Source organism: Salmo salar, chromosome 01, assembly GCF_965601325.2.
Source record: "Salmo salar chromosome 01, fSalSal1, whole genome shotgun sequence".
Taxonomy (NCBI): Eukaryota; Metazoa; Chordata; class Actinopteri; order Salmoniformes; family Salmonidae; genus Salmo; species Salmo salar.
The window spans coordinates 120788217-120811780 of NC_138291.1; the positions used below are offsets into that span (position 1 = coordinate 120788217).

Sequence of the window (23564 nt, forward strand, 5' to 3'; positions counted from 1 at the left end):
CTCTCTCTCTCTGTCGCCCTCTCTCTCTCTGTCGCCCTCCCCCTCTCTCTGTCGCCCTCCCTCTCTCTGTCGCCCTCTCTCGCCCTCTCTCTCTCTCCCTCTCTCTTGCCCGCCCTCTCTCGCCCTCTCTCTCTCGCCCGCCGTCTCTCGCCCTCTCTCTCTCTCTCTCTCTCGCCCTCTCTCTCTCGCCCGCCCTCTCTCGCCCTCTCTCTCTCATTCGCCCTCTCTCTCTCTCTCGCCCTCTCTCTCGCCCTCTCGCCCTCTCTCCCTCGCTCTCTCCCTCTCTCCCTCTCTCCCTCTCCCTCTCTCTCCCGCCCTCTCGCCCTCCCTCTCTCTCCCTCTCTCGCCCTCTCGCCCTCCCTCTCTCTCTCCCTCTCTCTCTCTCTCTCTCTCCCTCTCTCTCTCCGTCTCTCTCCTTCTCTCACCCTCTCTGGCCCTCTCTGGCCCTCCCTCCCTCTCCCTCTGTCGCCCTCCCTCTCTCTCTGTCGCCCTCTCTCGCCCTCTCTCGCTCGCCCTCTCTCTCTCTGTCGCCCTCCCTCTCTCTCTGTCGCACTCTCTCACCCTCTCTCTCTCTGTCGCCCTCTCTCTCTCTCTGTCGCCCTCCCCCTCTCTCTGTCGCCCTCCCCCTCTCTCTGTCGCCCTCCCTCTCTCTGTCGCCCTCTCTCACCCTCTCTCGCTCGCCCTCTCTCTCTCTCTCTCGCTCGCCCTCTCTCTCTCTCTCTCTCTCCCTCTCTCTTGCCCGCCCTCTCTCGCCCTCTCTCTCTCGCCCGCCGTCTCTCGCCCTCTCTCTCTCTCTCTCTCTCGCCCTCTCTCTCTCGCCCGCCCTCTCTCGCCCTCTCTCTCTCATTCGCCCTCTCTCTCTCTCTCGCCCTCTCTCTCGCCCTCTCTCCCTCTCTCTCTCCCCTCTCTCCCTCTCCCTCTCTCCCTCTCGCCCTCCCTCTCTCTCCCTCTCTCGCCCTCTCTCGCCCTCTCGCCCTCTCTCCCTCTCCCTCTCTCCCTCTCTCTCTCTCTCTCCTCTCTCTCTCTCTCGTCTCTCTCCTTCTCTCACCCTCTCTGGCCCTCTCTGGCCCTCCCTCCCTCTCCCGCCCTCCCTCCCTCTCCCTCTCTCGCCCTCCCTCTCGCTCGCCCTCTCTCTCTCGCCCTCTCTTGCCCTCTCTCTCTCACGCTCGCCCTCTCTCTCTCTCTCTCCCTCTCTCTTGCCCGCCCTCTCTCGCCCTCTCTCTCTCACCCGCCCTCTCTCTCTCTCTCTCTCTTCTTCTCTCTTGCCCGCCCTCTCTCGCCCTCTCTCTCTCACCCGCCCTCCTCTCGTCCTCTCTCTACCTCCCTCTCTTTCTCTCTCTCCCCCTCTCTTACTCTCGCCCGCCCTCTCTCTCTCGCCCTCTCTTGCCCTCTCTCTCTCACGCTCGCCCTCTCTCTCTCTCTCTCCCTCTCTCTTGCCCGCCCTCTCTCGCCCTCTCTCTCTCACCCGCCCTCTCTCTCTCTCTCTCTCTTCTTCTCTCTTGCCCGCCCTCTCTCCGCCCGCTCTCTCTCACCCGCCCTCTCTCGTCCTCTCTCTACCTCCCTCTCTTTCTCTCTCTCCCCCTCTCTTACTCTCGCCCGCCCTCTCTCTCCCTCTCTCCCCCCCTCTCTCCTTCTCTCTCCCTCGTCCCCTCTCTCTCGCCCTCCCTCTCGCCCTCCCTCTCTCTCTCGCCCTCCCTCTCTCTCTGTCGCCCTCCCTCTCTCTCTGGCCCTCTCTCTCTCTCTCGCCCTCTCTCCCTCTCGCCTCTCTCGCCCTCTCGCCCTCCCTCTCTCTCTCCTCTCTCTCTCTCTCTCTCGCCCTCTCGCTCTCTCTCTCTCGCCCTCCCTCTCTCTCTCGCCCTCCCTCTCTCTCTCTCTCTCTCTCCCTCTCTCTCTCGCCCTCTCTCTCTCCCTCTCTCTGCTCTCTCGCCCTCTCTCTCTCTGCCCTCTCTCTCTCGCCCGCCCTCTCTCGCCCTCTCTCTCTCTCTCTCTCTCTCTCGCCCTCTCTCTCTCGCCCGCCCTCTCTCGCCCTCTCTCTCTCTCTCTCGCTCCTCTCTCTCTCTCTCATTCGCCCTCTCTCTCTCTCTCATTCGCCCTCTCTCCCTCTCGCCCTCCCTCTCTCTCCCTCTCCCGCCCTCTCGCCCTCCCTCTCTCTCCCTCTCTCTCCCTCTCTCGCCCTCTCTCTCTCTCTCTCCTCGCCCTCTCTCGCCCTCCCTCTCTCTCTCTCCCTCTCGCTCTCTCCCTCTCGCCCTCCCTCCCTCTCTCTTTCTCTCCCTCTCTCTCTCCCTCTCCCGCCCTCCCTCCCTCTCCCTCTCTCGCCACCTCTCACCCTCCCTCTCGCTCGCCCCTCTCTCTCGCCCTCTCTCTCGCTCGCCCTCTCGCCCGCCCTCACTCGCCCTCTCTCGCCCTCCCTCCCTCTCCCTCTCTCGCCCTCTCGCCCTCTCTCTCGCTCTACGCAGAAGGCTCTCCTTTGTTTTATCCACTGAACCTGACCAGTCCTCAGTTTGATTTGATACTGTTGACCTGTAAACATCACTGTGATACCCATCACAGAGCTCCCTTTTCTGTTCTTTTCTTCCTCATCTACCTCCCCCCCTCCCCACTCCCCTCCCCCCTCCAGACATCATCAACACCCCCAAGCCCGATGAGAGAGCTATCATGACCTATGTGTCCTGCTTCTACCATGCGTTTGCTGGAGCAGAGCAGGTAGAGAGACCGTTTGAGTGTATGTGTGTGTGTGTGTGGTGTTGGACTACAGAGTGATTATTATTGAAGTTCCCTGTTTGCCATGCTTGAATTACCACATTACCAAATACTACCACCCCACTGTAACTAGGTTCTTACATTAATTAATTACTATTGAATATTTTAACATGAATCCTTTTTCGTTCATGTCTGAAACATTAAAATATTTTATCCAAACAATATAACCAATAAAACTAGGATTTAAAAAAAAAAATCTTAGTTGTTATCACGTTATTTTAGGATGCTAGATCACATTAGCATTAAACACTGTCCAGACTGTTTCCAGATAATTAGCCAAATGATCGGACAGTAACGTGACCTGTTGCTGTGTGTCTCTACAGGCAGAGACAGCAGCTAACCGTATCTGTAAGGTTCTGGGGGTCAACCAGGAGAATGAGAACCTCATGCAGGAATATGAGAAACTGGCCAGTCAGGTAATCACCACACACACACACACACACACACACACACACACACACACACACACACACACACACACACACACACACAGTTTTAGGAGGGAAAATAGCTGAAAAAACACAATGTGACTGTTTCCTTTTGCTACTTCCTGTCATTCAATCATGACTTATCAATATCAATCACATTACTTATCAATATCAATCACATTACTTATCAATATCAATCATGACATCAATATCAATCACATGACTGATTAATATCAATTATATAAACGTTCAATATCAATCACATGACTTATCAATAATAGAACTGATCAGTATCAATCATATGGCTGATCAATATCAATTACATGACTGATCAATATCAAACGATCTGGATCTATACATGAACCATCCAAATCTTTGAATATTGACTACTGTAACAAAGGTACCTCTGATGTCTACTGAAGATAGAACCCCTGTTACCCTCCATACTGTTACCATCTATACTGTTACCCTCCATACTGTTATCATCTATACTGTTACCCTCCGTACTGTTACCCTCCGTACTGTTATCATCTATACTGTTATCATCTATACTGTTACCCTCCATACTGTTATCATCTATACTGTTACCCTCCATACTGTTATCATCTGTACTGTTACCCTCCCTACTGTTACCCTCCCTACTGTTACCCTCCCTACTGTTATAATCTATACTATTACCCTCCATACTATTACCCTCCATACTGTTACCCCCATACTGTTATTATCAACACTATTACCCTCCATACTGTTACCCTTCATACTGTTATCTATACTATTACCCTCCATACTGTTACCCCCCATACTGTTATTATCTATACTATTACCCTCCATATTGTTACCCTCCATACTGTTATTATCTATACTATTACCCTCCATGCTGTTACCCTCTGTACTGTTACCCTCCATAATGACACCCTCCATACTGTTATTATATATACAATTACCCTCCATACTATTACCCTCCATACTGTTATTATCTATACTATTACCCTCCATACTATTACCCTCCATACTGTTACCCTCCATACTGTTATTATCTATACTATTACCCTCCGTACTGTTACCCTCCATACTGTTACCCTCCGTACTGTTACCCTCCGTACTGTTACCCTCCGTACTGTTATTATCTATACTATTACCCTCCATACTGTTACCCCCATACTGTTATCTATACTATTACCCTCCATACTGTTATTATCTATACTATTACCCTCCATACTATTACCCTCCATACTATTACCCCCCATACTGTTATCTATACTATTACCCTCCATACTGTTACCCCCCATACTGTTATCTATACTGTTACCCTCCATACTGTTACCCTCCATACTGTTACCCTCCATACTGTTATTATCGATACTATTACCCTCCATGCTGTTACCCTCTGTACTGTTACCCTCCGTACTGTTATTATCTATACAATTACCCTCCATACTATTACCCTCCATACTGTTATTATCTATACTATTACCCTCCATGCTGTTACCCTCCGTACCGTTACCCTCCATACTGTTACCCTCCATACTGTTATTATCTATACTATTACCCTCCATACTGTTACCCCCATACTATTACCCTCCATACTATTACCCCCCATACTGTTATCTATACTATTACCCTCCATACTATTACCCTCCATACTATTACCCCCCATACTGTTATTATCTATACTGTTACCCTCCATACTATTACCCTCCATACTATTATTATCTATACTATTACCCTCCATGCTGTTACCCTCCGTACCGTTACCCTCCGTACCGTTACCCTCCATACTGTTACCCTCCATACTGTTATTATCTATACTATTACCCTCCATACTATTACCCTCCATACTGTTACCCCCCATACTGTTATTATCTATACTATTACCCTCCATACTGTTATTATCTATACTATTACCCTCCATACTATTACCCTCCATACTGTTACCCTCCATACTGTTATTATCTATACTATTACCCTCCATGCTGTTACCCTCCGTACCGTTACCCTCCATACTGTTACCCTCCATACTGTTATTATCTATACTATTACCCTCCATACTGTTACCCCCCATACTATTACCCTCCATACTATTACCCTCCATACTGTTACCCCCCATACTGTTATTATCTATACTATTACCCTCCATACTGTTATTATCTATACTATTACCCTCCATGCTGTTACCCTCCGTACCGTTACCCTCCATACTGTTACCCTCCATACTGTTATTATCTATACTATTACCCTCCATACTATTACCCTCCATACTGTTACCCTCCATACTGTTATTATCTATACTATTACCCTCCATGCTGTTACCCTCCGTACCGTTACCCTCCATACTATTATCTATACTATTACCCTCCATACTGTTACCCCCATACTATTACCCTCCATACTATTACCCTCCATACTATTACCCCCCATACTGTTATCTATACTATTACCCTCCATATTATTACCCTCCATACTGTTTCCCCCCCATACTGTTATTATCTATACTGTTACTCTCCATACTGTTACCCTCCATTCTGTTACCCTCCATTCTGTTACCCTCCATTCTGTTACCCTCCATTCTGTTACCCTCCATTCTGTTACAGTATAACCCCTGTATTCCCACAGCTGTTGGAGTGGATCCGTCGTATGACCCCCTGGCTAGAGAACAAGTCACCGGAGACGACCATGGCTGCTATGCGCGGTAAACTGGAGGACTTCAGAGACTACCGTCGACAACACAAACCCCCCAAGGTGCAGGAGAAGTGCCAGCTGGAGATCAGCTTCAACACCCTGCAGACCAAGCTGAGGATCTCCAACCGGCCCGCCTTCATGCCCTCCGAGGGACGGATGGTCTCAGTGAGTTACACACACACGCACACACACATACAGACAGAGAGAGACCTTCGTCCCTTCTGAGGGGCGGATGGTCTTGCTGAGGAGAGGAGACCTAGAGGAAGGACCAGGCAAAACATCCCCTGGTCATAATTCAGCTTTCAGGGAGCTTATTGAATTTACCCAAAAAGAGAGATTTCCCTGGTGATGTAAAGCCACGTATCATCCAACCTCTGTGTTTCCCAGGACACCACCATGAACAGGCCTGGAGCAGGCAGAGAAGGTGTCTGTCTGTCTGTCTGTCTGTCATCACCAGTGCGTGGACGGGCCTGGAGCAGGCAGAGAAGGGCTAGGAGGAGAGACTTACTGTATTGTTAAACTTGTATCCTGTCTGTCTGTGTGTGTGTGTGTGTGTGTGTGTGTCCCTGTAGGACATCACCAGTGCGTGGACGGGCCTGGAGCAGGCAGAGAAGGGCTATGAGGAGTGACTTACTGTATTGTTAAACTGTATCCTGTCTGTCTGTCTGTCTGTCTGTCTGTCTGTGTGTCTTTCTGTCTGTGTGTGTGTCCCTGTAGGACATCACCAGTGCGTGGACGGGCCTGGAGCAGGCAGAGAAGGGCTATGAAGAGTGGCTGCTGAGTGAGATCAGGAGGTTGGAGCGTCTCAACCACCTGGCTGAGAAGTTCCAGATGAAGTCTACTACCCACCAGGACTGGTCTGTAGGTGAGGCTGTTCTCTCTCTGTTCCAGGGATTCTCTAACCTCTCCTCGGGAACCCCCACAATACCTTTCACTTTTTTAGAACTATCTCACCTGATTGACCTAGTGAAAGGGCTTTGATGATTAGGAGACCAGTTGAATCAGGTGAGCTAGCTGTGGAATAGTTAAAATACATGGAACTGTTGGGTGGGGGGGTTAGGGGTGGGGGTCCCCCGGTTTGAAAAGCCCTGCCTTAGGTCTAGGATACTGGTGTTTTATATTGGAAGGGGGTCAAGGAGAAGAGTTTTGGGAACCACTTCTCTATTCAGTTAGTACAATATACCATACCAGCAGTACCAACCTGAGATGTCCTGTGCTCAAGATGGGAGACAATTTCCTGAATAAGAACAATAAAATAAACTGAACTGATCTAATGTACATCGATTATCTATCAATATAGAATGGATTCCTAATAGTGATCATTGATTTTGATGGTGTGTGTGCGTGTGCGTCTAGGTAAGGACAGTGTGCTGTCTCAGAAGGATTACGAGTCTTGCTCTCTGACGGAGGTGAGAGCTCTGCTCAGGAAACATGAGGCCTTTGAGAGCGACCTGGCCGCTCACCAGGACAGAGTGGAACAGATCGCTGCCATCGCACAGGAATTAAAGTAAGGAGGGAGGGAGGGTTGAGAGCGACCTGGCCGCTCACATGCTAATGTTATGTAGATTGATGTAGGTACTGTAGGTTCTAATGTTATGTAGATTGATGTAGGTTCTAATGTCATGTAGATTGATGTGGGTTCTAATGTTATGTAGATTGATGTGGGTTCTAATGTTATGTAGATTGATGTGGGTTCTAATGTTATGTAGATTGATGTAGGTACTGTAGGTTCTAATGTTATGTAGATTGATGTAGGTTCTAATGTTATGTAGATTGAAGTAGGTACTGTAGGTTCTAATGTTATGTAGATTGATGTAGGTTCTACTGCTGTTGTGGTTGTCAGTTCTGAGCAGGTAGTCAGGAAGAGGCTGATTCTCTGGTTACCTTGTCTGGACTTCTGTTGTGTTGTATGTACTCCATCTAGTGGCTAAAGACAGTCTGGACAAGCCCTTGACAGACTATCCTATTGGTAGATGCTGTATGGACTCCAGTGGGTAAAGACAGTGTGGACAAGGCCACTGACAGACCGTAACCTACTGGTAGATGCTGTATGGACTCCATCTAGTGGCTAAAGACAGTCTGGACAAGCCCTTGACAGACTATCCTGCTGGTAGATGCTGTATGGACTCCATCTAGTGGCTAAAGACAGTCTGGACAAGGCCACTGACAGACTGTAACCTACTGGTAGATGCTGTATGGACTCTAGTGGGTAAAGACAGTCTGGACAAGCCCTTGACAGACTATCCTACTGGTAGATGCTGTATAGACTCCATCTAGTGGCTAAAGACAGTCTGGACAAGGCCACTGACAGACCGTAACCTACTGGCAGATGCTGTATGGACTCCATCTAGTGGGTAAAGACAGTCTGGACAAGCCCTTGACAGACTATCCTACTGGTAGATGCTGTATGGACTCCATCTAGTGGGTAAAGACAGTGTGGACAAGGCCACTGACAGACTGTAACCTGATGGTAGACAGAGAATTCTCATTGTTGCTGCCAAAGTTCAACCACTCTAAAGAACATATTTTCCCCTGATGTAAACTGGTGTAAAGGTCACAGCAGCACCAACCAGCCCACAGGTCAGCGTGGCGCTGCATTGAGGACAGCCCAGTGTTCTAAATGTGGGTTTGAATGACCCTGAACAGCACCTGCCAGGTTCCCTCGGCAACAGCGCCCATTGTCCTGCCTGCCTCTGTGTGTGTGTGTGTGTGTGTGTGTGTGCATAGTTGGCAGATAGAGTTAAATGATGGTATGATCCTCCTCACCTCTCTCTCTCCAGTATAAATATATACACTGCTCAAAAAAATAAAGGGAACACTTAAACAACACAATGTAACTCCAAGTCAATCACACTTCTGTGAAATCAAACTGTCCACTTAGGAAGCAACACTGATTGACAATAAATTTCACATGCTGTTGTGCAAATGGAATAGACAACAGGTGGAAATTATAGGCAATTAGCAAGACACCCCCAATGAAGGAGTGGTTCTGCAGGTGGGGACCACAGACCACTTCTCAGTTCCTATGCTTCCTGGCTGATGTTTTGGTCACTTTTGAATGCTGGCGGTGCTTTCACTCTAGTGGTAGCATGAGACGGAGTCTACAACCCACACAAGTGGCTCAGGTAGTGCAGCTCATCCAGGATGGCACATCAATGCGAGCTATGGCAAGAAGGTTTGTTGTGTCTGTCAGCGTAGTGTCCAGAGCATGGAGGCGCAACCAGGAGACAGGCCAGTACATCAGGAGACGTGGAGGAGGCCGTAGGAGGGCAACAACCCAGCAGCAGGACCGCTACCTCCGCCTTTGTGCAAGGAGCAGGAGAAGCACTGCCAGAGCCCTGCAAAATGACCTCCAGCAGGCCACAAATGTGCATGTGTCTGCTCAAAATGTCAGAAACAGACTCCATGAGGGTGGAATGAGGGCCCGACGTCCACAGGTGGGGGTTGTGCTTACAGCCCAACACCGTGCAGGACGTTTGGCATTTGCCAGAGAACACCAAGATTGGCAAATTCGCCACTGGCGCCCTGTGCTCTTCACAGATGAAAGCAGGTTTACACTGAGCACGTGACAGACGTGACAGAGTCTGGAGACGCCGTGGAGAACGTTCTGCTGCCAAATTAAAGTGGAAAACCACACTACAGGCTGATCCAACTTTGATGTAATGTCCTTAAAACAAGTCAAAATGAGGCTCAGTAGTGTGTGTGGCCTCCACGTGCCTGTATGACCTCCCTACAACGCCTGGGCATGCTCCTGATGAGGTGGCGGATGTTCTCCTGAGGGATCTCCTCCCAGACCTGGACTAAAGCATCCACCAACTCCTGGACAGTCTGTGGTGCAACGTGGCATTGGTGGATGGAGCGAGACATGATGTCCCAGATGTGCTCAATTGGATTCAGGTCTGGGGAACGGGCGGGCCAGTCCATAGCATCAATGCCTTCCTCTTGCAGGAACTGCTGACACACTCCAGCCACATGAGGTCTTGCATTAGGAGGAACCCAGGGTCAACCACACCAGCATATGGTCTCACAAGGGGTCTGAGGATCTCATCTCGGTACCTAATGGCAGTCAGGCTACCTCTGGCGAGCACAGGGAGGGCTGTGCGGCCCCCCAAAGAAATGACACCCCACACCATGACTGACCCACCGCCAAACCGGTCATGCTGGAGGATGTTGCAGGCAGCAGAACGTTCTCCACGGCGTCTCCAGACTGTCACATCTGTCACATGTGCTTAGTGTGAATCTGCTTCATCTGTGAAGAGCACAGGGCGCCAGTGGCGAATTTCCCAATCTTGGTGTTCTCTGGCAAATGCCAAACGTCCTGCACGGTGTTGGGCTGTAAGCACAACCCCCACCTGTGGACGTCGGCCCCTCATACCACCCTCATGGAGTCTGTTTCTGACCGTTTGAGCAGACACATGCACATTTGTGGCCTGCTGGAGGTCATTTTGCAGGGCTCTGGCAGTGCTCCTCCTGCTCCTCCTTGCACAAAGGCGGAGGTAGCGGTCCTGCTGCTGGGTTGTTGCCCTCCTACGGCCTCCTCCACGTCTCCTGATGTACTGGCCTGTCTCCTGGTAGCGCCTCCATGCTCTGGACACTACGCTGACAGACACAGCAAATCTTCTTGCCACAGCTCGCATTGATGTGCCATCCTGGATGAGCTGCCCTACCTGAGCCACTTGTGTGGGTTGTAGACTCCGTCTCATAATACCACTAGAGTGAAAGATCAAAACATCACCCAGGAAGCATAAGAACTGAGAAGTGGTCTGTGGTCACCACCTGCCGAACCACTCCTTTATTGGGGGTGTCTTGCTAATTGCCTATAATTTCCACCTGTTGTCTATTCCATTTGCACAACAGCATGTGAAATTTATTGTCAATCAGTGTTGCTTCCTAAGTGGACAGTTTGATTTCACAGAAGTGTGATTGACTTGGAGTTACATTGTGTTGTTTAAGTGTTCCCTTTATTTTTTTGAGCAGTGTATATATATTTACCTTGCTATTATTGGACAGCCCCTGTTCTAGAACGCGGGCCAACCTGTGTTCTTCACGTGTCACAGTTGAAGGACTCTGATGTCATTCACCAGCCCAGAGCAACTTCCTGTCACCACGTGTTGACTGCACTCTTTCCACTGATACTGTTGCTATTCATCCTGGCTCTTTCAAAAAACACATCATTACATAAGGCATCACTTTTACTAAAATCATGTAAAATAAAATGTGAAGGTGTTCCCTTTAAAATACACGTTGTCAGTAATCAGTAGTGACATCTAAAGTCCTACTTTTCTGTAATTCTGTTGGTAAATTTTTTAACAAAAGTAGATGGAATTTTCCACAGGCTGTGTTGCAAGCCTGTCCGAGGGGAGATTCCCCAGCAGCGGTTAATATTGACTGAGAAAACACTGTTAGTACTTCTACAGTACTGACGAAGGGATGACCTTTCACCTTCTGACATGCTGTGATCGCACTGGCTGTTAGTCCACCAGATGAGATAAATGGCTATGACCCATGACTCAGATACATGGCAGTGATATGACACACACACACACACACACACACACACACACACACACACACACACACACACACACACACACTCACTCCCAGTAGTCCCCCTGGTGAGGTCTGTTTGCCACAGGAGTTTTGCACTATTCCCCAGCACCTATATCCAGTTACTGCCTGGGTGGGTCTGGGCCAGGAAAACAATGACACAGGTCACCTTGGGAGTTCTCTGTCAGCCCCCTGCAATGTTCCTGTCACGGCCGTCGTAAGGATTGGACCAAAATGCAGCGGGTACGTGAATGCTCATATTTACTTTATTGAGAACACGACACAAAACAAGAAAACGAAGAAAAAAAAAGAACAACAGCTAAGCTGTTCTGCAGGCTAACCATAGCAGTGCAAAAATAACTTCCCACAAAAGACAGGTGGAAAAAGGGCTACCTAAGTATGGCTCCCAATCAGCAACAACGATGTACAGCTGTCCCTGATTGAGAGCCATACCAGGCCAACAAAGAAATACACAACATAGAAAAAACATATTAACACAAAACAGAACAATACCCCAAAACCCAGACAACACAAAACAAACACACCCCTGCCACACCCTGACCAAACTACAATAACAAATAACCCCTTATACTGGTCAGGACGTGACAGTTCCTGGGTCATGTTTATTAGGCACCAAATGGAAAAAAACGACTTTGACCTGTCCAAATTTTTGTAGTTTGTTGCAAAATGTTTAAGAACTGTGGCAAACCTCTTCAAAGTTAGGAGCGTTTGTCACAAATTAAGTGGGAAACTGTCACCAAAGTCAGCCCAGAATGAAAGTTATTTCGAACATGACAGTACCTGTGTGTTTGTTTCGCTGTCCTGGTCCACCCAGGCCGCAGGTAATGTCAAGGATAGCAGGGTTCGGTACACAAATCTGGTTCTTGGTAGGTCCAGGTCTTAACGCCAACAGGTAAGTCCAAAACAGTCCAGCTCGTACACGGTAAATCCAGCCAATGTAGATTGTCTCTTTCTCTATGGTTCATAGATCCTTCCCGCCCTCTCTCTCTCTTCCTGGTTTTTCTTGACCCTTTATCTGTGGGTCGGCTCCACCTTCTGAGGGTTCCCTTTGCTTCTGGGAATTGTAGTTTTGGCAGTCGGCCATTTTGTGATCTGTAGTTCTGGTCGGGGTGGCCATTTTAGTGATCGGGCAGAGCCCGTTTATTAGTTCTGCCCTCACATATCTGCCATTTATCACTCGACCCCCTTCTTTGCCACAGAACGTTTTCCGTTGCATTCATTATTGAATAACGACCCAGGTTTCTCTGGGATATTTCTGGAGAGGGGATAGGAGAGTCAGGAAAAGGTTTCTCTGGGATACTTCTGGAGAGAGGAGAGTCAGGAAAAGGTTTCTCTGGGATACTTCTGGAGAGGGGATAGGAGAGTCAGGAAAAGGTTTCTCTGAGATACTTCTGGAGAGGGGAGAGTCAGTAACAGGTTTCTCTGGGATACTTCTGGAGAGGGGAGAGTCAGTAACAGGTTTCTCTGGGATACTTCTGGGGAGGGGAGAGTCAGTAACAGGTTTCTCTGGGATACTTCTGGAGAGGGGAGAGTCAGTAACAGGTTTCTCTGGGATACTTCTGGGGAGGGGAGAGTCAGTAACAGGTTTCTCTGGGATACTTCTGGAGAGGGGAGAGTCAGTAACAGGTTTCTCTGGGATACTTCTGGGGATGGGAGAGTCAGTAACAGGTTTCTCTGGGATAGTTCTGGAGAGGGGAGAGTCAGTAACAGGTTTCTCTGGGATACTTCTGGGGAGGGGAGAGTCAGTAACAGGTTTCTCTGGGATACTTCTGGAGAGGGGAGAGTCAGTAACAGGTTTTTCTGGGATACTTCTGGAGAGGGGAGAGTCAGTAACAGGTTTCTCTGGGATACTTCTGGAGAGGGGAGAGTCAGTAACAGGTTTCTCTGGGATACTTCTGGAGAGGGGAGAGTCAGTAACTGGTCTCTCTGGGATACTCTGGAGAGAGAGAGAGGAGAGTCAGGAAATAGAAGAATGGAAGTGTAGTGTTTATTTAAGGGTTCACCTCTCTGACGATCTATTCCGGTGTGTCTGTTAGAAACACAACACCCTGGAGAAATCTGTTCTGCTAATCTTTGTGTTTCTGTATGTGTGTAGGAATCGGCTGTGCTAAGCTGAGCTCTGCTAGTTGGATGTACAGTGCTGTGACATGAAGCAGTGGAAACACAACCAGCGAAGACAGAGAGAGATAATCACCATCACATCTCTTTACACTTCCTCTAATGTCAGGGACGTTTAGTTTACGAGCAGAAGGGAAGGATGGGCGCTAGAGACGTTGGTAGGAGGATACTGTACAGGCAAACAAGTGGTTCTAAGTCATGTTGGCAATTGGACTTTGTTTCTGTGAATTTCAAACAAACTGGGAGATTACCTGGTGTAGTGGTGGACTCTACTCACTATGGCTGAGGTCACTATTACCTAGTGTAGTGGTGGACTCTACTCACTATGGCTGAGGTCACTATTACCTAGTGTAGTGGTGGACTCTACTCTCTATGGCTGAGGTCACTATTACCTGGTGTAGTGGTGGACTCTACTCTCTATGGCTGAGGTCACTATTACCTAGTGTAGTGGTGGACTCTACTCACTATGGCTGAGGTCACTATTACCTTGTGTAGTGGTGGACTCTACTCACTATGGCTGAGGTCACTATTACCTAGTGTAGTGGTGGACTCTACTCTCTATGGCTGAGGTCACTATTGCCTTGTGTAGTGGTGGACTCTACACACTATGGCTGAGGTCACTATTACCTAGTGTAGTGGTGGACTCTACTCTCTATGGCTGAGGTCACTATTACCTAGTGTAGTGGTGGACTCTACACACTATGGCTGAGGTCACTATTACCTAGTGTAGTGGTGGACTCTACTCACTATGGCTGAGGTCACTATTACCTAGTGTAGTGGTGGACTCTACACACTATGGCTGAGGTCACTATTACCTAGTGTAGTGATGGACTCTCTATGGCTGAGGTCACTATTACCTAGTGTAGTTGTGGACTCTACTCTCTATGGCTGAGGTCACTATTACCTAGTGTAGTGGTGGACTCTACTCACTACGGCTGAGGTCACTATTACCTATTGTAGTGGTGGACTCTACTCACTATGGCTGAGGTCACTATTACCTAGTGTAGTGGTGGACTCTACTCACTATGGCTGAGGTCACTATTACCTAGTGTAGTGGTGGACTCACTATGGCTGAGGTCACTATTACCAAGTGAAGTGGTGGACTCTTCTCACTATGGCTGAAGTCACTATTTCCTAGTGTAGTGGTGGACTCTACTCTCTATGGCTGAGGTCACTATTACCTAGTGTAGTGGTGGACTCTACTCTCTATGGCTGAAGTCACTATTTCCTAGTGTAGTGGTGGACTCTACTCTCTATGGCTGAGGTCACTATTACCTAGTGTAGTGGTGGACTCTACTCACTATGGCTGAGGTCACTATTACCTAGTGTAGTGATGGACTCTACTCTCTATGGCTGAGGTCACTATTACCTAGTGTAGTGGTGGACTCTACTCTCTATGGCTGAGGTCACTATTACCTAGTGCAGTGGTAGACTCTACTCACTATGGCTGAGGTCACTATTACCTAGTGTAGTGGTGGACTCTACTCACTATGGCTGAGGTCACTATTACCTAGTGTAGTGGTGGACTCACTATGGCTGAGGTCACTATCATCTAGTGTAGTGGTGGACTCTACTCACTATGGCTGAGGTCACAATTTCCTAGTGTAGTGGTGGACTCTACTCTCTATGGCTGAGGTCACTATTACCAAGTGTAGTGGTGGACTCACTATGGCTGAGGTCAGTATTACCTAGTGTAGTGATGGACTCTACTCACTATGACTGAGGTCACTATTACCTAGTGTAGTGATGGACTCTACTCACTATGGCTGAGGTCACTATTACCTAGTGTAGTGATGGACTCTCTATGGCTGAGGTCACTATTACCTAGTGTAGTTGTGGACTCCACTCTCTATGGCTGAGGTCACTATTACCTAGTGTAGTGGTGGACTCTACTCACTATGGCTGAGGTCACTATTACCTAGTGTAGTGGTGGACTCTACTCACTATGGCTGAGGTCACTATTACCTAGTGTAGTGGTGGACTCTACTCTCTATGGCTGAGGTCACTATTACCTAGTGTAGTGGTGGACTCTACTCTCTATGGCTGAGGTCACTATTGCCTTGTGTAGTGGCTGACTCACTATGGCTGAGGTCACTATTACCTAGTGTAGTGATGGACTCTACTCATTATGGCTGAGGTCACTATCACCTAGTGTAGTGATGGACTCTACTCTCTATGGCTGAGGTCACTATTACCTAGTGTAGTGTTGGACTCACTATGGCTGAGGTCACTATTACCTAGTGTAGTGATGGACTCTACTCTCTATGGCTGAGGTCACTATTACCTGGTGTAGTGATGGACTCTACTCACTATGGCTGAGGTCACTATTACCTAGTGTAGTGATGGACTCTACTCTCTATGGCTGAGGTCACTATTACCTGGTGTAGTGGTGGACTCTACACACTATGGCTGAGGTCACTATTACCTAGTGTAGTGGTGGACTCTACTCTCTATGGCTGAGGTCACTATTACCTAGTGTAGTGGTGGACTCTACACACTATGGCTGAGGTCACTATTACCTAGTGTAGTGGTGGACTCTACTCACTATGGCTGAGGTCACTATTACCTAGTGTAGTGGTGGACTCTACACACTATGGCTGAGGTCACTATTACCTAGTGTAGTGATGGACTCTCTATGGCTGAGGTCACTATTACCTAGTGCAGTTGTGGACTCTACTCTCTATGGCTGAGGTCACTATTACCTAGTGTAGTGGTGGACTCTACTCACTACGGCTGAGGTCACTATTACCTATTGTAGTGGTGGACTCTACTCACTATGGCTGAGGTCACTATTACCTAGTGTAGTGGTGGACTCTACTCACTATGGCTGAGGTCACTATTACCTAGTGTAGTGGTGGACTCACTATGGCTGAGGTCACTATTACCAAGTGAAGTGGTGGACTCTTCTCACTATGGCTGAAGTCACTATTTCCTAGTGTAGTGGTGGACTCTACTCTCTATGGCTGAGGTCACTATTACCTAGTGTAGTGGTGGACTCTACTCTCTATGGCTGATGTCACTATTGCCTTGTGTAGTGGTGGACTCACTATGGCTGAGGTCACTATTACCAAGTGAAGTGGTGGACTCTTCTCACTATGGCTGAAGTCACTATTTCCTAGTGTAGTGGTGGACTCTACTCTCTATGGCTGAGGTCACTATTACCTAGTGTAGTGGTGGACTCTACTCACTATGGCTGAGGTCACTATTACCTAGTGTAGTGATGGACTCTACTCTCTATGGCTGAGGTCACTATTACCTAGTGTAGTGGTGGACTCTACTCTCTATGGCTGAGGTCACTATTACCTAGTGCAGTGGTAGACTCTACTCACTATGGCTGAGGTCACTATTACCTAGTGTAGTGGTGGACTCTACTCACTATGGCTGAGGTCACTATTACCTAGTGTAGTGGTGGACTCACTATGGCTGAGGTCACTATCATCTAGTGTAGTGGTGGACTCTACTCACTATGGCTGAGGTCACAATTTCCTAGTGTAGTGGTGGACTCTACTCTCTATGGCTGAGGTCACTATTACCAAGTGTAGTGGTGGACTCACTATGGCTGAGGTCAGTATTACCTAGTGTAGTGATGGACTCTACTCACTATGACTGAGGTCACTATTACCTAGTGTAGTGATGGACTCTACTCACTATGGCTGAGGTCACTATTACCTAGTGTAGTGATGGACTCTCTATGGCTGAGGTCACTATTACCTAGTGTAGTTGTGGACTCCACTCTCTATGGCTGAGGTCACTATTACCTAGTGTAGTTGTGGACTCCACTCTCTATGGCTGAGGTCACTATTACCTAGTGTAGTGGTGGACTCTACTCACTATGGCTGAGGTCACTATTACCTAGTGTAGTGGTGGACTCTACTCACTATGGCTGAGGTCACTATTACCTAGTGTAGTGGTGGACTCTACTCTCTATGGCTGAGGTCACTATTACCTAGTGTAGTGGTGGACTCTACTCTCTATGGCTGAGGTCACTATTGCCTTGTGTAGTGGCTGACTCACTATGGCTGAGGTCACTATTACCTAGTGTAGTGATGGACTCTACTCATTATGGCTGAGGTCACTATCACCTAGTGTAGTGATGGACTCTACTCTCTATGGCTGAGGTCACTATTACCTAGTGTAGTGTTGGACTCACTATGGCTGAGGTCACTATTACCTAGTGTAGTGATGGACTCTACTCTCTATGGCTGAGGTCACTATTACCTGGTGTAGTGATGGACTCTACTCACTATGGCTGAGGTCACTATTACCTAGTGTAGTGATGGACTCTCTATGGCTGAGGTCACGATTACCTAGTGTAGTGGTGGACTCACTATGGCTGAGGTCACTATTACCTAGTGTTGTGATGGACTCTACTCTCTATGGCTGAGGTCACTATTACCTAGTGTAGTGGTGGACTCTACTCACTATGGCTGAGGTCACTATTATCTGGTGTAGTGGTGGACTCTACTCACTATGGCTGAGGTCACTATTACCTAGTGTAGTGGTGGACTCTACTCTCTATGGCTGAGGTCACTATTACCTAGTGTAGTGATGGACTCTACTCTCTATGGCTGAGGTCACTATTACCTAGTGTAGTGGTGGACTCTACTCACTATGGCTGAGGTCACTATTACCTAGTGTAGTGGTGGACTCTACTCACTATGGCTGAAGTCACTATTACCTAGTGTAGTGGTGGACTCACTATGGCTGAGGTCACTATTACCTAGTGTAGTGATGGACTCTACTCTCTATGGCTTAGTTCACTATTACCTAGTGTAGTGGTGGACTCTACTCACTATGGCTGTGGTCACTATTTCTTAGTTTAGTGATGGACTCTACACTCTATGGCTGTGGTCACTATTACTTAGTGTAGTGGTGGACTCTACTCTCTATGGCTGAGGTCAGTATTAGTTATATACACTCCCTTTATTGGGTCGAGCTCAGGGGATTTCACAGGCTACTCAATTAAACTGAACTCCTGTCATGTTCAAGGCTTTTTTTTTACAAAAACTGTGGCTCCAAATGGCACACTATTCCCTATATAGTGCACTACTTTTGACAAGAGCGCTCTCTGTCTCTGTCTCTCTCTCTCTGTCTCTCTGTCTCTCTCTGTCTCTCTCTCTCTTTCTCTCTCTCTGTCCACAGTGAGCTGGACTACCATGCTGCCTCCTCCATCAACGAGCGCTGCCAGGGCATCTGTGACCAATGGGACCAGCTGGGGACCCTCACCCAGAAGAGGAGGGAGAACCTGGAGGTACAGAATAGGGCTGGGTTATTTTAGGGGGGGCTGGTGGAGGTACAGAATAGGTCTGGGTTCTTCTAAGGGCGCTAGTTGAGGGAGGTACAGAATAGGGCTGGGTTCTTCAAGGGGGGGCTAGTGGAGGGTGGTACAGAATAGGGCTGGGTTCTTCTAGTGGGGGCTAGTGGAGGAGGTAAAGAATAGGGCTGGGTTCTTCTAGGGGGGCTAGTGGAGGAGGTAAAGAATAGGGCTGGGTTCTTCTAGTGAAGGAGGTACAGAATAGGGCTGGGTTCTTCTAGTGGGGGCTAGTTGAGGGAGGTAAAGAATAGGGCTGGGTTCTTCTAGGGGGGCTAGTGGAGGAGGTACAGAATAGGGCTGGGTTCTTCTAGTTGAGGGAGGTACAGAATAGGGCTGGGTTCTTCTAGTGGGGGCTAGTTGAGGGAGGTAAAGAATAGGGCTGGGTTCTTCTAGTGAGGGCTAGTGGAGGGAGACACAGGTCCTCTGGTGGGGGCTAGTGGTCCTCTGGTGGGGGCTAGTGGTCCTCTGGTGGGGGCTAGTGGGGGCTAGTGGTCCTCTGGTAGGGGCTGGGGTCTAGTGGTCCTCTGCTGGGGGCCAGTGGTCCTCTAGTGGGGGCTAGTGGTCTTCTGGTGGGGGCTAGTGGTCCTCTGGTGGGGGCTAGTGGTCCTCTGGTGGGGCTGGGGGCTAGTGGTCCTCTGGTGGGGGCTAGTGGTCCCCTGGTGGGGGCTGGGGTCTAGTGGTCCTCTGGTGGGGGCTAGTGGTCCTCTGGTGGGGGCTAGTGGTCCTCTGGTGGGGGCTAGTGGTCCTCTGCTGGGGGCTAGTGGTCCTCTAGTGGGGGCTAGTGGTCTTCTGGTGGGGGCTAGTGGTCCTCTGGTGGGGGCTAGTGGTCCTCTGGTGGGGGCTAGTGGTCCTCTGGTGGGGGCTGGGGTCTAGTGGTCCTCTGCTGGGGGCTAGTGGTCCTCTAGTGGGGGCTAGTGGTCCTCTGGTGGGGGCTAGTGGTCCTCTGGTGGGGGCTAGTGGTCCTCTGGTGGTGGGGGCTAGAGGTACTCTGGTGGGGGCTAGTGGTCCTCTGGTGGGGGCTAGTGGTCCTCTGGTGGGGGCTAGTGGTCCTCTGGTGGTGGGGGCTAGAGGTACTCTGGTGGGGGCTAGTCGTCCTCTGGTGGGGGCTAGTGGTCCTCTGGTGGGGGCTAGTGGTCCTCTGGTGGGGGCTAGTGGTCCTCTAGTGGGGGCTAGTGGTCCTCTGGTGGGGGCTAGTGGTCCTCTGGTGGGGGCTAGTGGTCCCCTGGTGGGTGCTAGTGGTCCTCTAGTGGGGGCTGGTGGTCCTCTGGTGGGGGCTAGTGGTCCTCTGGTGGGGGCTAGTGGTCCTCTGGTGGGGGCTAGTGGTCCTCTGGTGGGGGATAGTGTTCTTCTAGTGGGGGCTAGTGGTCCTCTAGTGGGGGCTAGTGGTCCCCTGGTGGGGGCTAGTGGTCCTCTGGTGGGGGCTAGCGGTCCTCTAGTGGGGGCTAGTGGTCCTCTGGTGGAGGCTGGGGGCTAGTGGTCCCCTGGTGTGGGCTTGTGGTCCTCTGGTGGGGGCTAGTAGTCCTCTGGTGGGGGCTAGTGGTCCTCTGGTGGGGGCTAGTGGTCCTCTAGTGGGGCCTAGTGTAGAGAGACAGACAGTCTGGTTCTAATCTGCAGACCTACATAAACACTCAGATGATCAACATGTAAATCACTACACATAAATTGAGTTGCCATTTCCTCACAGCTCTGAATGACCAGGTTTCATGTCACAACAATAAACAGTGTTTAATTAAGAGTAGTTTAAAACCACTTGGTCACGATAGTCATCATTCTAACTGATCGTTTGGCATTAATCCCATTTCTCCCCCCTACGTTGGTGTCTCTCAGAGGACGGAGAAGTTGCTGGAGACCATCGACCAGCTGTTCCTGGAGTTCTCTAAGAGGTCAGCTCCCTTTAACAACTGGATGGAAGGAGCCATGGAAGACCTGCAAGACATGTTTATAGTTCACACTGTGGATGACATCCAGGTAAAGACATGTTTATAGTTCACACTGTGGATGACATCCAGGTAAAGGCATGTTTCATAGTTCACACTGTGGATGACATCCAGGTAAGGACATGTTTCATAGTTCACACTGTGGATGACATCCAGGTAAAGACATGTTTCATAGTTCACACTGTGGATGACATCCAGGTAAAGACATGTTTATAGTTCACACTGTGGATGACATCCAGGTAAAGACATGTTTATAGTTCACACTGTCGATGACATCCAGGTAAAGACATGTTTATAGTTCACACTGTGGATGACATCCAGGTAAAGACATGTTTCATAGTTCACACTGTGGATGACATCCAGGTAAAGACATGTTTCATAGTTCACACTGTGGATGACATCCAGGTAAAGACATGTTTCATAGTTCACACTGTGGATGACATCCAGGTAAAGACATGTTTATAGTTCACACTGTGGATGACATCCAGGTAAAGACATGTTTCATAGTTCACACTGTGGATGAGATCCAGGTAAAGACCTGTTTCATAGTTCACACTGTGGATGACATCCAGGTAAAGAAATGTTTATAGTTCACACTGTGGATGACATCCAGGTAAAGACATGTTTATAGTTCACACTGTGGATGACATCCAGGTAAAGACATGTTTATAGTTCACACTGTGGATGACATCCAGGTAAAGACATGTTTATAGTTCATACTGTGGATGACATCCAGGTAAAGACATGTTTCATAGTTCACACTGTGGATGACATCCAGGTAAAGACATGTTTATAGTTCACACTGTGGATGACATCCAGGTAAAGACATGTTTATAGTTCACACTGTGGATGACATCCAGGTAAAGACATGTTTATAGTTCATACTGTGGATGACATCCAGGTAAAGACATGTTTCATAGTTCACACTGTGGATGACATCCAGGTAAAGACATGTTTATAGTTCACACTGTGGATGAGATCCAGGTAAAGACCTGTTTCATAGTTCACACTGTGGATGACATCCAGGTAAAGAAATGTTTATAGTTCACACTGTGGATGACATCCAGGTAAAGACATGTTTATAGTTCACACTGTGGATGACATCCAGGTAAAGACATGTTTATAGTTCACACTGTGGATGACATCCAGGTAAAGACATGTTTATAGTTCATACTGTGGATGACATCCAGGTAAAGACATGTTTCATAGTTCACACTGTGGATGACATCCAGGTAAAGACATGTTTATAGTTCACACTGTGGATGACATCCAGGTAAAGACATGTTTCATAGTTCACACTATGGATGACATCCAGGTAAAGACATGTTTATAGTTCACACTGTGGATGACAACCAGGTGAGACAGATATCTCTCTGTTTGCATGGTGCTGTGTTGCAGTTCCTTCCATTGTCTCGTATCAGATAATAACATGATGCTGTGTTCCTTCCATTGTCCCGTATCTGATAGCGCCATGATTCAGCACGGCACTGTACTTATTTGACGACATGTCATGTCAGAATACCGGATGACAACGCCGGTCCCTCTGTAACTCTGTCTGCTCTCCACCTCGCTCTCTGTCTCTCTCTCTCTCTCTCTCTCTCTCCCCCTGTCTCTCTCTCTCTCTGTCTCTCTCTCTGTCTCTCTCTCTGTCTCTCTCTCTGTCTCTCTCTCTGTCTCTCTCTCTCTGTCTGCTCTCCACCTCTCTCTCCAGAGCCTGATCTCAGCCCATGACCAGTTCAAGGCCACCCTTCCGGAGGCTGACTGTGAGAGACAGGCCATTCTGAGCATCTACACGGAGGTACAGAAGATAACCCAGAGCTACGGCATCTCTCCCAACCTCACCAACCCCTACAGTGACATCACACCAGCAGAGATAGGACTCAAATGGGAAAAGGTAGCTACTAGCGTCTCTAGGGACACTGGCTGCATCCCAAATGGGACCCGATTCCTTATAATATAATATATTATAGCACACTAATTTTAACCAGAGCCATTTGGGATGTTTGGGATGTTTTGGGATGCCATTTGGGATGTTTTGTGTGTGTGTGTGTTGTACTGTGAATCTTTGTGTTAAAGCTCTTCAATCTCGATCCTGGAGACCCTCGGGGTATGCAGCAGGCTTTCATTACAGCCCAGTGCTAACACACCTGATTCACTAATCAATGGCTTGATGATTCGCTGATGAGTTAAATCAGGGATTATTTTTTTTTGTGCTTGACTAGAACACAAAGCCCCAGGGTCCCAGTGGGATTGAACAACCCTGTGTTAACTATAGACAGTTTCCCAGACACAGATTAAGTCCTAGACTAAAAAAAGCACTCAAATTAAGATTCTGTGTTGGGGAAACCGTTCCCATTGTGTTAACCAGAGACTATAGCGTTAAAACCCTATCTGTCCCGTCGACCAGGTGAAGAAGCTGGTTCCACAGAGAAACACTATTCTCCAGGAGGAACAAGCCAGACAGCACGCCAACGAACGTCTCCGACGTCAGTTTGCTGCCCAGGCCAACATCATCGGACCGTGGATCCAGACCAGGATGGAGGTGAGACAGATACCTACCTGTCCTGACCTGACCTCGGTCACCTGGCAGCTGTAGAGGCTAGAACTAAATGAACGGAATCGAAACACCTGGTTTCTATTCCGTTCAGTCCATTACAGATGTTATTATGAGCTGTCCTCCCCTCACCTTCCTCCTGTGCTCTACACCTGTAGGGATCTCTACCTTCTAGGGTTGGGAGGATCAATTCCATTTCAATTCAG

General features: G+C 48.7%; 1 protein-coding gene across 1 annotated transcript in view; it reads left to right on the plus strand.

Moving 5' to 3' along the window:
- LOC106594024 (alpha-actinin-2) overlaps nt 1-23564 on the plus strand; it is a 60877-nt gene that overhangs the window by 28758 nt on the left and 8555 nt on the right. The window contains exons 8-16 of the mRNA XM_082978782.1: nt 2618-2703; nt 3084-3176; nt 5802-6032; nt 6585-6732; nt 7224-7374; nt 18696-18804; nt 20695-20835; nt 22516-22698; nt 23212-23346. Coding sequence (XP_082834908.1) covers nt 2618-2703; nt 3084-3176; nt 5802-6032; nt 6585-6732; nt 7224-7374; nt 18696-18804; nt 20695-20835; nt 22516-22698; nt 23212-23346 — 1277 coding nt within the window. The remainder of the gene's footprint in view (nt 1-2617; nt 2704-3083; nt 3177-5801; nt 6033-6584; nt 6733-7223; nt 7375-18695; nt 18805-20694; nt 20836-22515; nt 22699-23211; nt 23347-23564) is intronic.